The 21,347-nt window shown below is 39.4% G+C and overlaps 2 protein-coding genes across 5 annotated transcripts; one reads left to right on the plus strand and one right to left on the minus strand.

Annotated features, from left to right (window-relative positions):
* Nucleotides 1–764: 764 nt before the first annotated feature.
* LOC117287872 (tax1-binding protein 1 homolog) lies at nt 765–17,788 on the minus strand. Of its 4 annotated transcripts, none has more exons than XM_033768443.1 (15): nt 17,685–17,788; nt 11,526–11,688; nt 10,989–11,168; nt 10,417–10,625; nt 9,649–9,783; nt 9,011–9,250; nt 8,463–8,639; nt 7,293–7,430; nt 6,658–6,840; nt 5,901–6,044; nt 5,243–5,456; nt 4,684–4,835; nt 2,748–2,861; nt 1,514–2,073; nt 765–1,283 (listed from the first exon to the last, which is right to left on the minus strand). In XM_033768443.1, exons 2-15 carry the CDS (start codon nt 11,662–11,664, stop codon nt 1,037–1,039), a joined length of 2,832 nt encoding a protein of 943 aa, XP_033624334.1. In that variant the 5' UTR covers nt 11,665–11,688; nt 17,685–17,788; the 3' UTR covers nt 765–1,036. The 4 variants fall into 4 exon arrangements, with proteins under 4 accessions (XP_033624334.1, XP_033624333.1, XP_033624332.1 ...); XM_033768442.1 differs by lacking the exon at nt 17,685–17,788 and adding an exon at nt 17,480–17,633; XM_033768441.1 differs by lacking the exon at nt 17,685–17,788 and adding an exon at nt 17,474–17,633.
* A 267-nt stretch (nt 17,789–18,055) lies between these two features.
* On the plus strand, nt 18,056–21,026 carry LOC117287757 (gastrula zinc finger protein XlCGF52.1-like). The gene is made up of 2 exons (XM_033768261.1): nt 18,056–18,146; nt 19,407–21,026. The coding sequence occupies exon 2, from the start codon at nt 19,537–19,539 to the stop codon at nt 20,584–20,586; it is 1,050 nt and encodes a 349-aa protein (XP_033624152.1). The 5' UTR covers nt 18,056–18,146; nt 19,407–19,536; the 3' UTR covers nt 20,587–21,026.
* The last annotated feature ends 321 nt before the right edge of the window (nt 21,027–21,347 follow it).

The raw sequence follows: 21,347 nt of genomic DNA on the forward strand, positions 1-21,347 counted from the left end.
AGACTTTTCTACTAATTCTGTCTGCATTGTATTTTGTTCTTTATCTTCTTGATTATTGGTCTCATCAGACATTAGTAATTTTGTTATGTATTTTCACATCTATGTTCAAGTTTGTGATATTTAAGATTTAGCTACTCATAATTTTATACAATTATTTGGTGTAACTTAACAATTTCTATAGATTCGCTCCTTGCACTGATGTCACACAAACATACTGGCTGCCAATGGTCTGGCATATTAGGAGTCAAAAACTAATGGTGCATGTCTAACTGCCTATGCATCACCTAAAATGCGCACTTCACAATAACTCACAAATGGCGCAACCAAGATTCATTATGAGTGATGAAATCAAACCAATTGGCCTTGTTTCTAAGATAATAGTGTTATTATTGTGAAGCATATTGAGTTATCTCAGCAGTTTAATGCACTATTTGACTTGTCTTTATCATTTTCACAATACATTGATAAACCTCTATGGTACCAGATATCATACAGCACATAAATACATTAATATCATGTACTTTGCTTTAAATTTTAGTTAAGTGGCAAATATTTTGTATTACATTTTTCACTATACTCATTAGACATATTACATGATTCACTGTTAATTACAAGGCATATCTTTACAGTTCCTAACAATCAATCAGTTTATATTTTATGCAGTTTCGTTTCTCACTTTATTTAGAAGTATACCCTTTTCAACAACAGATTCAGAAGAACGTTTTATTTAACTTTGAGTCTTGATATTTCAAGGTGTTTTTTTCTCATGTTGTGTTTCATTTGGATAAATTTCAAAGGTGACTGTTTACTTTTACAAATAATGTGATTAATTTCAATTGTAAACAAATCCCAAAGTAGCAACCAAACCGACTGAAGCAAAATGTAGGATCTGTCAAGAGTTGCAGTAACACCTTAGTTTAAGAAAGTTTAAGATGTTGATAAGCCCAGTATATACTTCACACAAATTGCAAAAGCAAAGCAACACAACGGGGGAAACAGAGTAATCACTTCTCAGTGGGCTGTTTAGGCAACCTCTTTAGTCATCCCCAAAGTGTGTTTGCACATGACGTTCATACTCCTCGTCTGGCGTCTTACATGGCATTAACATGTTACACATTGGACATAGACGAGCAAAATGCTGCTGGATATGGGCAACAAAATCAGCCTCCGGGAACGATGGTGGGAACTCTATCTCACACTCTGGACACGTCATGATCTTCAAACCGCCCTCGCTCAACGGTAATTCCTCACATGCATCATGGAACTCGGTTGGACCCTCTTCCCTGAAGGGTTAGAAAACAAATTGAATACAGGTTTCAGATAACTTAAATTGTTTGTGATAATTACAATAATAGATAATCATTCACTTCACAATGTTAATTCATGACATTGTACATGCAAATTATGCTGATTTTCCAGGCGCTGCTCAAGTTACTCTATAAAAGATTAAATGACTGGACTTTGAGTATCAATTCCAAATAGGAGACAAGACAGAATAGTAAAAAGGCTTTACCTTTCTTCTTCAGCACTCTCTGTATAACCCGCAGACAAAGCTAGATCCAGCAGCTTCGCAGTCTGATGATGTTTAGCTACAGTCTTAATGGCTGCGATCTTTCCTTCTGGTAAGACATCTGGCTTAAGTGGTTCTGGGAGAGGGGCTTTGGATTTCAACTTTTTTTCTGGTGGGTTCTTAGGAGCCAAGGTAGGGACAGCTGGCATCTCAGTCAGACCTGGTGGTGATGGGGGAGCTGAGGGCTGTGCTGTGATTTCTTCCTTGCCTTTGTATGGGTTGCCATAGTGTTTAGTTGCGTCTTCCGGACTATTGTAAGGGTTTTGATACCCCGGCTTTGGATCAACGTAGGGGTTTCTGAACATCAACTGCCCATTCGGTGGTCCATGACAGACGGCCATTTTGGAGGAGTGGATGGGGCTCATTCCAGTAGGGGTGCTGGGAGGTGAACTTTGTGAAGACTTCTGGAGTACATCAAACTTGTATACCTCATGAGTGTGCTTCATCTTCATATAGTCAGTGTGAAGTTTAGAAATTTTGTCCTGCAGTAGCTTGATGTCTTCCTGTTGATAAATAAACAATCAAAACAAAACAGTAAATACCAAGGCTCAACTTCATAGAGCTACTTTAAAGCAGAAACTATCGCTTTACACTTTTCTGAACCAGTTACAAATGGTACATATGACATAGTATTTTGAGTATCTCGGTAAACATAACGGTGGTGAGTTTGTTATACTGAGCTGCTTTCTGTGCAGCTCTCTGAAAAGGGTTACAGGAATTGATTTCAAAGGATGAGTCCACCAATGAATCGACCCAACTTGCTAAGCAAAATGAGATGTCACACTAAGTATCATAATAGCAAACACAACTTCACAACGTCTCTTTACAACTTTATCAAATTTAGACCAACTCGTCATCATTTGGAAATATTTTATCAACCAAAAGTCTGTCAATCTGTCAGTCAATCAATCAATCAATCAATCAATCAATCAATCAATCAATCAATCAATCAATCAATCAATCAATCTGTCAATCACTTATTTTGATCTGATTACTGATTCCAACAGGCAAGTACAGGTACTTTGGGCTCCGACTTGATTTCAAATCTGATATTGCAGTTATTTATCAACATCAATACAAGTATTTGTTATAGGAGTATCATCAAAATAGTACCTAATTATTAATCGTGTACACAAACTGAGTAAAAAAAAAAAAAAACACTAGATTTATCTAATACCTCTTTTTCATCCAGTTCTTGGGCACAGCTGTTAGCTGCGTCAAGCTGCATCTCAAATGTAGCTCTCTCCTGCTGGAATGATTGATCCTGCTGCTGTCTCTTCTGTTTCTCTGCCTAGATTGGGCAACAAATGGATTAACATTTGAATTACATCAATACATCCTCCATTCACCTCCTTGTCTGACCCTGGCACATAAGGCCTTCTCACATTCAACAAAATATGTCATTCAATCTTAGCAATGTTTCTTGTAGCGCTTTATCAGTTACCTATACAAAAGAATATCCCAAAATACATATTATGGTTACTGGCAGTGTTCTTCCCCAACAGTTGGTCAGCGGCCAAATAATAGTAAAAACACCCCAGGACCAGATACACCAACTCACTTATAGTCAAAGTGCTACTACTAGCTAGTTCAGTATTAAGAACCATTTATGTTTTGTATAAGATATGGAACAGTTAAAAAAAACAATCAACAATGAAATAATCAGGCCAGCGACCCCCGATGGCATTGGTCATGTTGTAAAGTGAAAATAGACAGGCAGTTGGTTTATGTTATTCTTTGAAAAGTTTAAAACTTTGTTCATCTTTTCCTTGCAAGAGGTTGCGATCACCAAACCTGCCTTTTCAAGAAAGTCAAATCTCTGTGTTTGATGAATGCACTTTTCATGCATCTCATTCGGTATTAATTGTTTAATTAACCTAGATTCATTACACTAACTCAGAAGTTCGAACCTGTGGAGCTGATATGAAACCTACAGTAGAAAAGCTCAAGCATACCTGGAACAACTCTTTATAAACTGCTCACAAAAAGTAAGGAAACTTTTTTCAATCCAGTATATTTGTTATTGTTTAATACTCTCTTTGTATATGGTATATATCAATGCAAAGCTGAACTGTTCCTCTTTGAAATGATACCACATTTGCAATGATTACATGTTGCTGAACTTGGCTACACGAATAACAATGAGGCAAAGTCACATATCAAATGTGCCAAAATTACTGTTGTCTGTGAATGGTCAATAGGTAATGCTCAATAATCGAACCGATTAAGCTTTTCAGAACCATTAATGGTTTATACAATGATTTGCACCAGTGAGCTCATCGGACACAATTTACCCTCATCTCATGAAAAACACCTTGTTTGATGGGTATTTGCAAGACGAAATGCTGTCCCATACTTGCACACTCTTGGACCAAATGCCATCTTTCAAAATGACAACGCTCGCCCCCATCGAGCCCGACTGGTAACTGACTACCTGAAAAATGTTGGGGTGCACCAGATGGAAAGGCCTGCTAACAGTCCAGACCTGAATCCCATGGAACATCTGTGGGACCAGCTTGGCCTCGCTGTCCGCGCAAGAACCACCAACACATCAACTGTGGCTGACCTAACCAGGTTCCTTAATGAAGAATGGAACGCCATCCCTCAGCAGCGCATCACAAGACTTGTGCGCAGCATGAGAAGAAGGTGCCAGGCTGTCATCAACGCCTTCGGATCATCCACTTTTTACTGAACTTTTTGTATCAATAAAGTGTATTCAGATCAGTAAGTTGTCTTCGCTCTATACCAAACTTCTTGTCTCAATAAAGTGTCAATTTGATTGTTCACACAGTAACACAAAATTGCCAATTTTGGCACATTTGATTTGTGACTTTGTCTCATTCTCATTAACGTGGTCAAGTCCAGCAACATGTAATCATTGCAATTGTGGTATCATTTTAAAGAGGAACATTTCAGCTTTGCAATGATATATACCATATACAAAGAGAGTATTAAATAATAACAAATATACTGGATTGAAAAAAGTTTCCTTACTTTTTGTGAGCAGTTTACTTCTTGACTTTCATGCCACGTTCCTCTAGCTCTTGAGCCAGCACTGTTATCTTAACCTATGGAGCTTAAATGAAACCTACAGTAGAAAAGCTCAAGCATACCTGGAACAACTCTTTATACTTCTTGACTTTCATGCCACGTTCCTCTAGCTCTTGAGCCAGCACTGTTATCTGCTGCTGAATTTCAGCATTGTCAAATGATTTCTCTGTTGGGGAAGCCTGCAGCAGTACTTCCTGAATCACCGGCTCATTTTCTATGGATCAAAGTTCAAAGTTCAGTTAAATTTAAATGTAATCTTGAGGCAAGCACGCAGTTTTTTCTGAAGGTCATTAATGAATTAACATGTGTTAAATTTGTGTAGGGGGTAAAGAATATTCATACACCGATGTGTGTAAGCACTGCATACTCAGTCCTTTCCCGAGTTGTGTGAAAAAATCACAGGCATATTACTTGAATGGGATTCAAACCCACGACCCAGGCAATTCTAGAGCAGTGTCATACCAACTAGTCTTTAATTAATATTACAAAATAATGGTACATGTTTTACTCTGAGGTTACTCTGCTGTTACCTAGTAACTAAGCATTTAAAAAAACTCAACCTTTCATCTCAACTCAATCTAGTTCTCAAGAACACTTCCAAATACATCAATATTGTCTAACCTTTGGCATCTTCATTCCAGATCCATCCAACTTCTTCCTTGGATGCAGCCCTACTCCGCTGAGTCTTCTTCTTATTGAGCTTTCCTTCTAACTGCAGACATTCCAGATACTTCTTCTTGTACTCCTCAGCTCCCATCTGTAGACGTTGTCTCATATCATTAATGTCTCGAGTCAAGTCATTCTTCTCCTGGGCAAAGATGGCTTCACTGGTGCTCTAAAAAGAAAAACAAAATATTCATGCAATTTCCATCTTGAATCAAAAAAGTGTTACAGCCAATGAAGCGCAATCTGAATCTCTGCTGAGGGTGATTTGAAACCACTTATAAAGCCTAGTTTATACTTCAAGCGAATGCAAATGTGATACAAACTTTGACGTCACAAATTTACACTGAAAAATTCGCAACAGTTGAACTGTGTTTGAATCCTGCAAAACATTCACTGCCAAAACAGCCATGTGACGTCAAAATTCACTTTGCATTTGCAGAAAGTATGAACCAGGCTTTAGGGTTTGAGGTTGCCAGATTGTTAAAAAGGTTTCTGCTGCTAACAGCTATAGCTGCTAGCGAATAGATTGATTCGGACACATTCTCAGTTTTCAATTCTTGTATTCCTTCGAAACTGAACAAACAATGATTAAAGGTCAAAGGTTGAAGAGTACCAGTTTCTTTTGTAGTTCAGTTCGTTTCTTAGTCTCCTCCTCAAGCTTAGACTGCGTTCGTTTAAGTTTCTCCTTGAGCTCTTTCATGACAACCTGGGAGGCCTCCATAGGACCCTTATTGGATCTCAGAGCCTGTTCCTTCTCCTGATAAAGCAAAACATTACCACAGAATTGTGAATATTGATAAGAAACCGAGTTTTAAAAATAAAATAAAAAAATATATATATATTCATATCAAAAAAGGACTTGTGAAATATAGATAGTTTAATGTTTTCCAAGTGATTTGTATATTTAATGTCTATTTGTCTGAAACAAACTATTTCAGGATACAGGTTTCAATGGATTCATAGATACCGGATGTAATAACTGTACCAAGAAGGAAAGGGAAGGGATTATACTGTCTTGCAGACACACCCAAGTACCCCATTCTGAGGAATCATAGGCAACTCATAATTCATGTTCAAATGTCAAAGCATTCAAATCTGACGAGTAGGCTCTAATAATTGTAGCAAAAACTTTGAGAAAGCTTAGCTCAAATGTCGTCTGTCGTCTGCTGTGCATACCCTCTATGTCAGCTTTGGACATTACAACATGAATCTGCCTGTATGGCAACACTGTCCCGATCAACCAACGGGATGGCTGAAGTTTGTAATACAGCTGGAACAGCTATGAACACATACAACAAAGAAAATACCTATCGATACATACACACACCATTCTCTGGTTTCTATTTCAATGATATAAACACATAACATACCTCAGCCAGTAGTTTGATGCTACCCTTGAGTGTTCCAACCTGCTCTAATATCATCACCTCTCTCTCTCTAGCCTGGTGAGATTGAAGATGGAACTGACTCCTCAACTGCTTCTCATGATCCTTAAACTCCTTCTCCTTACGTCTCATTAGACCCTTCAGGGCATCCTTCTCTGTCTCTGCTCGCTGTGAGCAAACAAAGAAGAAAGAAAACAATCTAAAGTTTGTTTGCTAGACAAGACAGAGCTTCTAAAGCATAAAGAGGGCAAACAAATCTCTCTTGGAAGTTGTAATGGATCTTATCACATTGGGTTGTGAAACAACTTGTAAATTTCAAAATAAGGATATTTAGTCTTGGACTATGACATGATTTCCATGTTGACGAAGAAGTGGTTTTAAAAAGAACCCAAACTTTTCATTCCAATTAATTGTTGTCAGAAGTGTAACAAGCACAATAGCTACAATTGTTAATATATTCATTTTTATTAAGAAGGGGGGGGGGGCATGTGTTGACAGGTTTACTCCATGCACATTTTGTGCAAAATTCCTTCAACTGAAAACACAAAACTTAACAACATCTTTGATGTGATTTCCCCATTCAAAGGGAGTGCCCAACAAAGGTTAATAGCCAGTAATACCTGCAGATCATTAGAGAGTTTGTGATGGACAGCTTTCATGGTGTCTACCTCCGTACACAGCAGGCGTCTACTAGCTTCACATGCAGCATATTGATCGTCTCTGTTTCGCAACTTCTCCCCAATGCTGTGCATGTGATCCTAGGTAGGTGGCAAATAATAATAACAACAATAATTACAACATTTTTAGAGCGCTAAATACGTAAGTTTCTAAGCGCTATGAATAAAAGCATCCATACCAGTGTCGAATACCATTTATAATTTTTAAGCTTGAGTTAAAACTTCAAACTCTCTAAACATGTAGACCATTACAGTGCCGAACATCATGAAATGGGAATGCACAACCATGAAGCTCAGTCTGGCGATTCTAGTCTAACAAAAGTAGTAAGTAATACAGGCAGTTGAACTCAATGGCAGTATGTCAAATACAATGATCAGGAAATCAAAAGATGTTTTAGAGTGCACCTACATTGCAGTACATAGTTCACCTACATAGGGGTACAGAGGACATCTACATATGGGTACAGAGGTCACCTAAATAGGGGTACACAGGACACTTACATATGGGTACAGAATAGGGTACAGAGTTCACCTACATAGGGGTACACAGGACACCTACATATGGGTACAGAGGTCACCTAAATAGGGGTACACAGGACACTTACATATGGGTACAGAATAGGGTACAGAATAGGGTACAGAGTTCACCTACATAGGGGTACACAGGACACCTACATATGGGTACAGAGGTCACCTAAATAGGGGTACACAGGACACTTACATATGGGTACAGAATAGGGTACAGAGTGCACTTACATAGGGGTACAAAGGACACCTACATATGGGTACAGAGGTCACCTAAATAGGGGTACAGAGGTCACCTAAATAGGGGTACACAGGACACTTACATATGGGTACAGAATAGGGTACAGAATAGGGTACAGAGTTCACCTACATAGGGGTACAGAGGACACCTACATATGGGTACAGAGGTCACCTAAATAGGGGTACACAGGACACTTACATATGGGTACAGAATAGGGTACAGAGTGCACTTACATAGGGGTACAGAGTAGGGTACAGAAAGCACCCACATAGGGGTACACCTACATTGCAGTACAGAGGTGGACCTCAACAATTTAACACATGGTAGAGAGGAACTATTATGCTTACCTTATCTGCCGTAGCAACCAGTAGCAGCTGTTCTACCTTTTTTTTTTCATTCCTAATCTGTGCTTCTTGTTCCTTGACATCTAGTGTGACCTGGCTGGTTTGTGACAGCTGGTGTAGCAGGCTAGAGACCTCATTACGCAATTCCTTATTGGAATTCTCAGAGGAGGCAAACTGGCTCTGAATTGAGTGAGAGAAAGGATGCATTTGTAGTGTGGTAAAGCTGAGTTACGCTTAAGGATTGCCAATTGAGTGTTTTTTTTTTTCACATTCATTTTCTTATTCGTGAAATTGAACAAGGTCAAGTTTTACTGGTTAAATTGTAAGGGCAAGAACCCGGTATGCATTTGCGTATTGCATATTCTGAATATCAATGTGTTTGTGTACGCTACTCATAAACACCAACATTATATGTGTATGATGGAAAATCACTAAAAGAAAACATAATCAAAGTTTAATTGAAGATTGTCAAGAGCTAAGGATAATTTAAGTTTGCTGTAAGATAGATAATCCAGTTTGATGGAAAATTATCTAAGATCAAGTTGTCTCACCTTGAACTCATCCCTTTCATGTAGGACCTGACTGAGATCTTTAACAAGCTGGTCCTTCTGTTGTGACACCTTGGCTGTCTGATTCTGAGCTTCTTGAAGCTTTATCTTGGTAACCTCCAAGGCCTTCTCACAGCGTGTCTTGTCCTGCTCAAGACTGCTCAGGGCGTTTAGAACCTCTTCTATGCGACCTTCAAGAGTTGTCTTCTCACGAAGAAGAATCTGATGCTGCTCTTTCAGCTCCTAAACAAAAAAATCCAAGTTTTATACAAACCCTTCTAGTTATGTCAGGGGATTACTTATCACACAAAAACTAGGCCTATTTTTAGGGAGATAGAAAATAAACTTTCCATGTGTGGGGGCCGCTTTTAGGTTAATCACCTGGCAGGTTCATTTAGGCACATGGTTCATTTATGAATGGTTGACCAACCGTTAAATGGATGCGAAAAGTTTGAAAGTAGAAGCCTTCAACGTAGCTCAAGTCTGTCATAAAAAAAAAAAAAAGGAAATGGCTAAGCAAAGAAAACTTTCTTCATTCACCTAAAAGCGCTTATCACTTTTCTGTGGCACAGGAAATCCCGTTTTGGGATTTGACATTTTGTCATTGTATAGTTTCAGGTGGCAGGGAGGTTGAAACTTACTTGGTTTTCCTTGCTGGCTTTCTGGTCACTCTGCCGGCTCTCTTTAAGGAGTTGCTCCAAATTCACGATCTTACTCTCAAGACCCTGACGGTGAGATTGTAACTCAGACTGAGTCTCAAGAAGCTCATCCTTCTCCTATTAAGTATTGAGTAATGAGTAAAGAATGGTAAGGTTGACAGTATACAGCTAAATGCATCACCTGATTTGTTCGCTGATTATAAAATAAATATGAATGAATACTTATAAGCTATTTGCCAGTAGACTAGAAGTTATAAAATGTGAATTTGACAAATGAGCTATATTAAGACCCTACAATATGACACCTTACTAGAAGACATACAAACAGTTTACATGTTACAAGAATTTTGCATGCTGTGCCTGGCATACATGTATGCATACAAATGTATTGTGTTTTTCAGTTTTGAAGTGACAGTTTTGAAGTGACATCGTCTGTCAAAATTAGTTCAAAGAACATTCTTAATCTTTCAGTCATGGCCGAGCAATCTATTACACTAAACTCAAGTTCTGTTGTTCGGAGAGGATGTAAAACCAAAGGTCTTAAATGTATTAAGATAGGCGTAGGTTGCGCACATAAAATAACTTGAGCCACTATGATAGAAGTGCAGGGTTTTACTCCAGTGTTTGTGGTTCATTACAAACAGCCTTGTCTACAGGTTTCCTTAGGCTTCTGAGTTACATTGAATAGTGTGATGTTTGAGGCATCAATGGTTCTATTACCAAAGGTAAAGAATTGCTGAACTGACTAACCTTTATAATCTTCTTGAGCTGCTCCTCATAAGCAGAGCTCTTAGACTGTATCATTAAGAGACCCATGGATGCATCTTCAACCTCCACAAAGTCTTCAGAGGATCGGTCTAGAAACTGGAATGGTGTGCTTGCTCCTCGCATCTTACCAGCGGAGTCAATGAAGCAGAATTGGTAAAACTCACCGTCCTCTTCTTTGGGTAGGTAGTATGCTGCACGGGACCATCAATTATCAATCAGTCAATATGCATTTTTTATTATTATTATTATTATTATTATTATTAAAAACATTTATATAGCGCATTTCCAAAATTGACCACTGCGCTTTACAATAAAAATTGAAATTAAATACAATAGAAAGCAAAAAAGCAAAAAACAGAAAGCTAAAACAGAAAAAGACTTGTCACCGAAAGATCTCATTAGATCTTATTAGTTTCCTGTTTTTAATGACAACACTGTGTTTTCTTCTTCTTCAATTAATATTGAATTGTTCCTCATCAAGCTACAAATGAAGAGTTAAGTGGGCAAGGGTCACAACGGAGTTGAAACACTGGGAATAAATCAAGTCTACTCACAACTAAACCTGACTGTCTGGTCATACTCTCTCCCTTCTACCCAGTCAGTGGGGTAAGGTGCCCAGTCAAACGCCTTGTACTGGCGAGTGGAGCTCCATCCTACCTTGAAGATACCCACCCAGTCTCTGGTTGCTGGCTGAATGGCTGGAGTCAAAGTGTAGGTACATTCAATGTGTGAACCTTGAAAGACAAAGAGCAAATTCGTTAATAAAAACAATAGATGGGTGTCACTATGGTTAAATCCATCGGGTTGTGATCAGACAGATAAAAGACAAATTCTGAAAACAAAGTAGCAGTATTCTCTTTGTCTACCAGGGCTTACTTTTAAATTATTTGCCAGAGCATTTTAATCTTGCTAAGATTAGTTGTTGTCTCTACTGTTTAGTCGTGTTTTCATTTGACAATCATAATTCTTCAAAACAAGTATTTTTAATCATGTTGTGAAAATGTTGAAGTTTGACACTCATTCTAAGATGCCAAACTAAAGAATACGTTCCAAGAACAGTTTGCATGAATGGAAGTTAAAAACTGGCGAACCTGGAGTATATCTCTCCTGTACGTTATGAAAGACCACCTGGGCATAGCCTGAAGTGGACATCGCTGAATCTTCTAAGGTACAGTCTAGGTGAGTGGTAGGACTTTCATCCCCCTTCCTCCCCACAGCTGACTCAGCCATTATGTTGGGATAAAATTTACTCTCCTAAAACAAAACAAAAAACAAGAAAATGTGCTTGAATTAAGCAACATTTGTTTTAGTACTCAATTCTTAACTCCACATTGTCAGCTATAATCACAAAATAATGCTATAGAGTGGAATACCAACAAACATTACACCATGCACATTGCAGAAGCCTGGGCCAATGTTTTCCGCCTTCCTGTGATGCAGTTATTCCAAGCTTTTTCTTCTTCTTTTCATCATTTTTAATATATGGAAAGTGCACGTTAAACGTAACATTATTCAAAGAATACCAGCATGTAACTTTTCCCACAATTTAAAAAACAATCTTGCTCTTCAGAGTGTGAGACAAAGTTGACAATCACAAACCAAGAAATGCCTGGCTATGTTATGGTAGTCATAATTTTTAAGATGGAGAAAGGAACAACAATTCTCATTAAGTCAAATCAGAAAAAATCATTACTAATGAAACTGAAAGCAAACACAATAATAATAATTTCAAAAAATTCTTCCTGATAAGTTACTCACCAATGGATATTTCAGAAATAATTTGATCCGCTACAAAATAAGTCAAGTCATTAGACCTTATGCATTGATGTCATCCAGCGGCCATCTTAGTGGAAAAAACAGTGACGAAACAAACGAAACGCACAGATTTGTACGCGCGGCGCACAGGATTGGCCAATGAACAACCTCCTTTTGACCTCTAGGTGAGGGCGCCCTACTGAAATGACGTCATGTGCATAAGGTCTATTCTAGAAAAAAAAGTTGTCTGGATCTGTTGACTTAACCAATTTTGATTTGTTCTAGGCCTATAAAGAGAAGTTACCAACCGATGTTTTTTTAAACAACTTGATCGGCTTCAATTCAAAAGATTTCCAGTTAAATTTTCCAGTAACAATTTTCGTTTAAGGCAAGTCACACACTCAGGTAGTGTAGGCCTTTGGGATGGTTCTCTTGGTAGGTTCAAATCTAAAACTAATGTTGTGCAACAAATCCTTGCCTTATGTTAAACATGTTCAGGTTGAATCAATAGTTTCAGATGAATCATCTGTCACTTCACATGCCAATTTTTGTCCAATTCCTAGTTTCCTTACAATTAATCCTGATACATCACCATGTCTCTGACCTTTTGAACTTAGAATAAACAAGAGTTGGGAAATTCAAAAGGATGCGCACAACTTGACAACTTCTACAGTCAGGGTCAGAGGCAGGGAATCTTTACTATTCCTTTTGAAGTGAGATCGAATTGTGTCATCGCACCGAGTGATTATGATCGAGGAACTTAACTGCTTTGTTTGGCCATTTGGCCATTTGGCCATTTTTTTTTAGGTAGTCAGTCAGTGCCACTGCACTGACGTCCTGGGTATAAAGGTTCTTTACAATGCGAACACAAATTTGACTACAATTTTCATTATTTTTTTCCTGATTTGAGAAGTTGAAATTTCGTTCATATAATCTTAGTGTCCCTTAGTATATTTTCAAATAGTTCACACCTAACAATTATATCCGTGGAAGAAATTATTGCCGAAAATAAGCCGAAGTTCTGTACTGGCAATGTGATCATCATGTCCCAATTGATAGTGTGAGCTTAAGTGCGCATGTGGCTTTGAGTATAGTGCCGTAGTTGGCAATACGTCAGGTGCAATCATTGAATATGATCCTTTTTAAATTTGCGCAAGCCAGTCGTGCGTTCAAAAAAAGCAAGAGGAAAATGATGTTTGCGCCTTAACAAAATTGCAGCTTGCGCAAAGAAAAAAAAGACTGTCACATCTCCAGCCGCCACGAGAGGGCGGTAGTGATCAATGCAAGAAAGTGTTTACAAGCAAGTCCGTTCTTGACGTGCATGTGTGAAACGTCAATTTAAATTTTCTTTTCTCAAAATATTAACACCAAAGAAGAAAATTCAAAAATTTTAAACAATGCGCGATTGGATTTCCGACTACGTACAAGGAAAATGTGAGTAAAAGTTCAGCTTTCTGAGTTAGGTAAAAACTATTTTTAAAATATTTTTGAATTTTTTCACAATGGTACGGAACCTTTTACAGACCTTTCTTATGTTGATAAACAAATCGCCTTGGTTGGCATGGCCGGCCGAATGTTAGTGAAACAATAAATCGTAAAAACAAATGTTTTATGAAAATTCAACATTTTCTGCACACTTTCAATTAGGTAAAATACCTATAATAATTTGTTGTTTTGTTTTAAACAAAATCAACAAATTTGGTAACATTATTACCAAAAGTAGCGATCTTTTTTGATTTGCACCTGGGTTGGCAAAAACTTGGGCTGTGACATTGCAAAAGAAAGGTCTATAATTATACCCTGGACTCCGTCGCGTTGCCTGCAACGGAGAAGTCCAACCTGGGCTAGCTACGCTAGCGGGCTAGTACTACTACTAGTCTAGCCCTGGTAGGATGTCAGTCAGTGCCACTGCACTGACGTCCTGGGTATAAAGGTTCTTTACAATGTGAACACAAATTTGACTATAATTTTCTTTATTTTTTACTTGATTTGAGAAGCTGAAATTCCGTTCATATATTCATAGTGTCCCTCACTATATTCTAAACGAGTTCACAGCTAACAAATATATCCATGGAAGAAATTATTTCCCAAAATATGTCGAAGTTCTGCACTGGCGGTGTGATCATCGTGTACTAATTGATAGTGTGAGCCCAAGTGCGCATGGCTATGAGTACAGTGCATTATTTTGCCGCTATTTGCCGTCAACTGGGTAGGTGCCGTTAACTCGACTTCAACTCCTCCAAGATACATTTTAAAATCCAGGAGGCATAAAACTGTAAAATAATCCAGCTCAAATAGAATTTGTATAAATTTCAGGTAAGCTTGGGCGGTTCCTTCGGTTACCCGGTTCTACCCGGTTCCAAATTGAAAACCGGACCGGCGGTTCCACTCTTCTGTGGAACCGGGTACCCGCTTTTGTCGGTTCCGATTTCAAAAGACCGAGTCCCAATTATAAAAGACTCTGTGGAGCCGATCCTGGGACGAACCGGCTCCAGAAATTGAGGCTTGATGTTGAAAACGGTGACCGCAGATACACTGTGCAAAGGCTTCAAGCCGACATGAGCATCAACTATCACATGTGGCTGCATTATTATACAACACACAGTGCACAGATGATGCATAGGCATATGCTGAGATATACAGAGTCCAAAGTCCAACCAGACAGCACGTTGTGATTGGCTGCCGATATATCCATATTCATAAAAGCTTGTCCCATGTACAGGCATGTACACTTCTATGTACAGAGACGGCAAACTGCATGCACTACGGACGTACTGCACTACGGACGTACTGCACTACGGACGTACTGCATTATGGACGTACTGCTGCCGGCCAAATCAAAGACTTGTATAAATGCATGGAGAATAGGTGCTCGGTGGCACGATGTCTGATTGACTTGGTGGGTATTCTGGTATTAATTTTTTCGTTAAAAATAGATCGGCTCCAATTGTGTGTATGTGTGTGTGAGCTCCGGACCGATGTCTGATTAACTTGGTTATTTTCAGTTAAAATAGATCGGCTCAACGGTGTGTGTGTGAGCTCGGGACGGGCGGCTTATGTTTTATATTGAATTGGAACCAGGTATGTCTCAGAACCGAGCTTATTTTTGGAACCGGAACCGAGCCCCAAGTTTCTGGAACCGCCCAAGCTTAATTTCAGGTTGAATTACCTACGGTTACAAAAATCAATTTTTTTTCTTGTGAAGAATTTTTTTTTTTTCTAAAGCAGCAAAGCCGTCTGCCGCCATCTTGCTTTTTCACAGTGCTTCTTGTACATGCGCTTTCCTGCGTGCGTATACTTTTTTTCTTGGGACGGTTAGCATGCGCTAATTTATGGTAAAAGTGGCCTCATTTGTCCTAGGAAAAAAATACACTTCCAGCACATGGAGTCTTGGCACAAGACATCAATGCTCAATATCGCATAGTTCTGCGCTTTGTGTAAATTGCTCGCTGACTAAGTATTATCCATCTGCTTAGTGTTTGGTTGGCGCAAGTTGACGGCGATTTGGCTGCAAATAGCAGGCCGCCAGTGATCAGTGCAAGAAAGTGTTTACATGGAAGTTTCTTTTCACAAAATATTAACACCAAAGCAACGGAGAAAATTCAACAATTTTAAATAATGCGAGCTTGGAGTTCCACTACAAGGAACATGTGAGTAACAGTTCAGACTCCCAAGTTAGGTAGAAATATTTTTAACAGATTTTTGAATTTTTTTCGCAATGGTATGGGACCGTTATTATACCCTGGACTCCGTCGCGTTGCCTGCAACGGAGGAGTCCAACCTGGGCTACTACTACTCTAGTTGCGATAACGTAACCCTCCTGCCGATGGCGTAGCCGGAGGGTTACGAAGCACACGCAATGTGAGCAGGGCGAAATGGTTAAAAACGTACAATTTCGACAGCTAGTCAGCAGATTTGCTCCATTTTTACCACTTTTGAAAATCATGACACAAATTCTAGAAACACGAACTTGATCCTCAATGTCTAATGAATCCTACAATATCACTCAAAACACCATTGAGGAAATAATTTGAAGAAAAGGCACAAAAACTTACCAGATTCCCGAGCGAAAGACCCAGGTTGAAAATTCGAACCTGAGGGGGGCGGAGCTTCGGCTGTTTGTGCACGTCACGAACTCAGCGCTGCGTGTGGTGCAATCTGTATCCCTGCAACTGTGCAGCCGTAGTCTTGTACACGCGCTGAGATGCGGAAATCAGAAAAACAGAGCGCCCGCTAACGTTCGATTATAACAAGCGTGTACAGTTTTTGCCGTGCATAGATCGGAACGTTGGTTGTGTGTGACGGCGCAACATCAATGGTCTTGGATCAAGACTACGGCTACACAGTTACAAGGATACACAATGCACCACACGCAGCGCTGAGTCGTTGACCCCAGTGATGTGCACACACACGGCCGAAGCTCCGCACATTGCGTGTGCTTCGTAACCCTCCGGCTACGCCGTCGGCAGGAGGGTTCAGTATCGCAACTACTACTACTCTAGCACTGTCAACAGTAGTTGCGATAACGTAACCCTCCTGCCAACGGTGGAGCCGGAGGGTTACTAGTCATTCTCAATCGATGCAGGGCGAAATGGTCAAACACGTACAATTTCGACAGCTAGTCAACAGATTTGCTCAATTTTTACCCCTTTCAAAAATCATGACACAAATTCTATGAACACCACCTTAATCCTCAATATCTAATGAATAACATTCAAAACACCATTGAGAAAGTATTTTGAAAAAAAAGTACACAAACTTACCAGATCCCCGAGCGAAACAGTCACAAATTTCCCAGGTTCTATTTTGAACCTGTCGTTTCGCCATTTTGTGACTTCCCGATGTTCATTGCTGTTGGACTAAACCATTCTGTAAAAGGGGTGTTATAAGGCAGCGCGGCAGTGTGTGTGCACTGTCCGTTTGCTATGCCCACTGTACACTCACCAGCGACAGCTTCAAAAGTAGAACCTGGGAAATTTGTGACTGTTTCGCTCCCGGGATCTGGTAAGTTTTTGTCCTTTTTTTCAAAATATTTTCTCAATTGTGTTTTGGAATGTTATTCATTAGACAGGATTAAGTTCGTGTTCATAGAATTTGTGTCATGATTTTTGAAAGTGGTAAAAAATGAGCAAATCTGTTGACTAAAATATTTCGCCCTGCATCGAATGAGAATGACTCCTAACCCTCCGTCTACAGGAGGGTTACGTTATCGCAACTATGTCAACAGTCAGTATTCATTTGTCAAGTTCGAGCATCTGAATTTCATTGAGTAAATTAGACGGACCAGTACCGGCAGATGGTTTGCTGACTGATTGAATCGGTGATCCCCGAGTGCTAAATCGTCATAACTCAAACTGATTTGCCTTGTGATGGTTGGGACGATCGTACGTGACTGACTGCGACTACGACTACGAGTCATCCAATCTCGAGAATTACACTTCTTTTAATAAAATAACTCAACTTAAAATCTGATCAAGGCTATAAACTATACTTACTATATTAATTTCTCAACTTTTGCAGGTGAAGTATTGTTAATGAGACAAAGGATTGACATTGTTTAGACTACTTGCGTCAGGTTCCGAATTCCATGAAAGACCCTTCCTCACACTAAAATAGGTATGACGACAATAAACCTCGTTCAGTCCGTGTGTATTCTAAGATTAAGTTCTAAAAAAAATATTAAATAATAATACATTGAAATCAAGTATAATAACATTAAGAGAAATTTATGTGTTTTATTAATTTGTAAACATATAATTAAAGATTGATATGATATTTTCTTAATAAAAGTAAATTTAAAAATATTACAAAACACAACATTCATCTCAAAACTCGAATTATTGAATTGAGGGCGCTATTTATCCAGCCCAAAATGTGGCAACTCTTACTCATTACTGTCTGTGTGTGCGGCCTTTCACGATTTCTGGCTCAGCCTGGTCCTGGAATAAATGGATGTGGTAAGTTTGTTTCTACTAAGCGTGAATAAACAAGTTTGCGGACTTACCTGGTGTCTTTGACCATATTTTTTCAACATAATATGAGTGACCTGGGGGCGCTCCGATTTGTGGTAGTGTGACTGTGAGTGTCGTCATACAACATAGTCGTCATGCATAATAAGGTTTATCGCGAACAGCAAAATATCAAGAGAGAGGGATAACTTGCCACCACTTTTTCACTCATTTTTACAAAAAGGGATATATCAATCAGGTAAATTAGATACTATATTATTTTATTTCGAATGAAAAAGTGGTGGCGCCATACGGAAACTTTTCCAGAGAGGACGCTGTTGAACCCACACAAAGGTTAAAGGCGTTGCGTGCGTGAGTCGTAGAAACTGCTGCATAGAAACCGCCTCATATTCCTTCCCTCATCAAAGCATTGTGCATGTTGTGTGGTGCGGTCGCACTAAAAAATACCGACAACTCACGACCCCTCGCTCATGACAACTTACTACAACAAATTTTAAATGCACATTAAAAGAACATTCATTAATACCTCAGACAGTTTCGCTATTCCTATTGATTGGTGAAGAGCGCGGCGCGTCACGTGGGTGTGGATAAACCTTTGTTTAGACCAGTAAAAAGTGTTAAAAACATGGGCGTGACACGCGAGCTTGCACCTGTGCTTATATTTTAAGACAGTTTCTTCATTCCTATTGGTCGAGAGCAACGGCCGGGACAGTTGTGCTACATCACGCGATACGCGCGACGTGCACAGTATTCCCTTAAATAGTGCGACCCGTGTGGTGTACTGTGTGACGTGTCACTGTCACCCAGGCCCTGTCACAGTGTATGTGTTCCATCCCAACTTTAACACTCAAGTTGAGGTGGAACATAATGTTTGGTGATGATGAGAACGGAAAAAAATAATCTACCTCCATAATCGGTGACCGTGATGACGGTGAACTGGCCCACACGCTGTGGCCGTGGTGGAAGTGACTGTTTGACAAGTTGTTTTGCTTGGGTTGGGGTCTTGTGTTGTTGGTTGAGTGAGCGGTGCACCTGGTCATGCTGGTCGGGCCCTCAAAAATATACTCTCAAAATTTACCACAGCAAATAGCACAGGGCCCACTTGTCAGCTTGTGCGGCTTAATTAAGGGCTCAGCTCAGTCAGAATCCTAGACCTATGCCATTCATGTCTATTTCGTGCACAATGCTGTATGCTTATGATAACGTTTTCATAACTGTAATTACATGTACTTGTTCTTTCTTTCAAAGGTGATGGTATTTGAGGTTCAGCCCGAGTGAACAAGAGTTAATCCACACTTCACATCACTTACTATTCTAAGCTATGTTGTATAAAACTTGTTTTGGCAACAAACAGACTGTGAAATAGGACTTCAAAAGTATGCCCCAAAAAGTAGTTGCTGATAGCGGAAATTCATTAAGGGTGAAAGTCGATGAACAGGACTTGAAGACACGTGTGAAACGACGCAAATACAAAGAGTCTGAGCAAAAAGACACCGAGCAACAAATTGAATTTATCTGCAAGATCTGCGACAAGGTCTTCAAGCGTAAGGATCGACTGTTTGTTCATGAACGACTCCACTCTGGTGACCAACCTTATATTTGCAAACAGTGTGGCAAAGGTTTCCGTAGTCAAGATAGTGTCAGGTGCCATCTAGCAGTGCATTCTGATGAGAAAGCATTCAGTTGTGACAAGTGCATCAAAACTTTCAAAACCTCACACCAGATGAGAAAGCATCAACGCCTATCCAAAATCGCCATGTCAAAGAACGAGCCAAATGATCATAAACCTGTGAAATGCAAGCTCTGCACCTTCCAGATAACGTCCAAGCTAGAGCGGAAGAAGCACATGCGCTTCCACAAGAAGAAGAGCAACCCTTATTTGTGTAGTAAATGTAAGAAATGCTTCAACAGTTTGAAGCTGCTTGGCGACCATTACAAGGCATCTTGTAAAGGAACCAAGAAAAAAGTCATCAAGAAGAGGGAGGTAAAAAACAAGAAGCTTCAGAATCCAGAGGGTCCTTTAGCACCGTTTGCTTGTCATAGGTGCAGCAAAAGGTTCAAAACAATCTCAAATCTAGGTTTGCACTTCATTAGCCACTCAGAGTCTGACCACTTCAATTGCTCTTCATGTAAAGCTGACTTTCAGTCTGTTATAGAATACCAAGAACATCAGTGTATTCAGCAACAGTCCGTACGCATTAAACCAAAGCTTGTTGTGAAATTTCAAACCTGTGTCCTCGATCCAGGATTGGCTGATGGTGATGAGGAGCAAGAGAGTAGAGAAGAAGTTGCTAGAGAGACAGAAGCTTCCATCGAACATTTAACTGGATTCATTCAGGGAGGAGAAACTACTACTGAACAAGTTGCAGATAATGTGCAAAATGTCTCCCAAGCACAGAGTGGTGAAATGCAAATGGCAGGGCAGTAAAATATGGAGGGAGCTATAAATGCACTTTAAGTTTACGTTATGAATTGACATGGACATTGAATGCTGAACTTAATGCAAATTTTTTCTTTTGTGGTTAATTAGTGCAGAATGTAACTAAGAATAATTGCTACACAAATTCCTGGGTGATCCCAGTATTTGCTAGTCATGGATCATTCCTCGCATTGATCAATTAGTCTTGTGATTCACAAAGTTCAAGACCTGAACATTAGTGTACTGTACTACATGTACATATTGGAAGTATTAGAGTAGACCCAGACATAACTTACCCAGACACGTACATATTATGCAACTCCTGGCAAGATAATACAAAAACACTAGACATATTATGACAGACTTCTCCTTTTTATTGTTAAAGGAACACGTTGCCTTGGATCGGACGAGTTGGTCTTTGAAAAGCATTTGTAACTGTTTTTTTTATAAAATGCATATATGGGTAGAAAGATGTTGTAAAAGTAGAATACATGTTAAATGATCCACACAAACATGCCTCGAAATTGCACGGTTTTCCTTTTACCTCGTCGACTAACACGGTCGGCCATTTATGAGAGTCAAATTTTTGACTCCCATAAATGGCCGACCGTGTTAGTTCGCGCAGTAAAAGGAAAACCACGCAATTTCGAGGCAAACTTGTGTGGATAATTGTATTCTACTTTTAAAACATCTTTCCAACCATATGCATTTTATAAAAAACGGTTACAAACGCTTAGCTATAGACCAACTCGTCCGATCCAAGGCAACGT

The sequence above is a fragment of the Asterias rubens genome, chromosome 3 (genome assembly GCF_902459465.1).
Source record: "Asterias rubens chromosome 3, eAstRub1.3, whole genome shotgun sequence".
NCBI lineage: Eukaryota > Metazoa > Echinodermata > Asteroidea > Forcipulatida > Asteriidae > Asterias > Asterias rubens.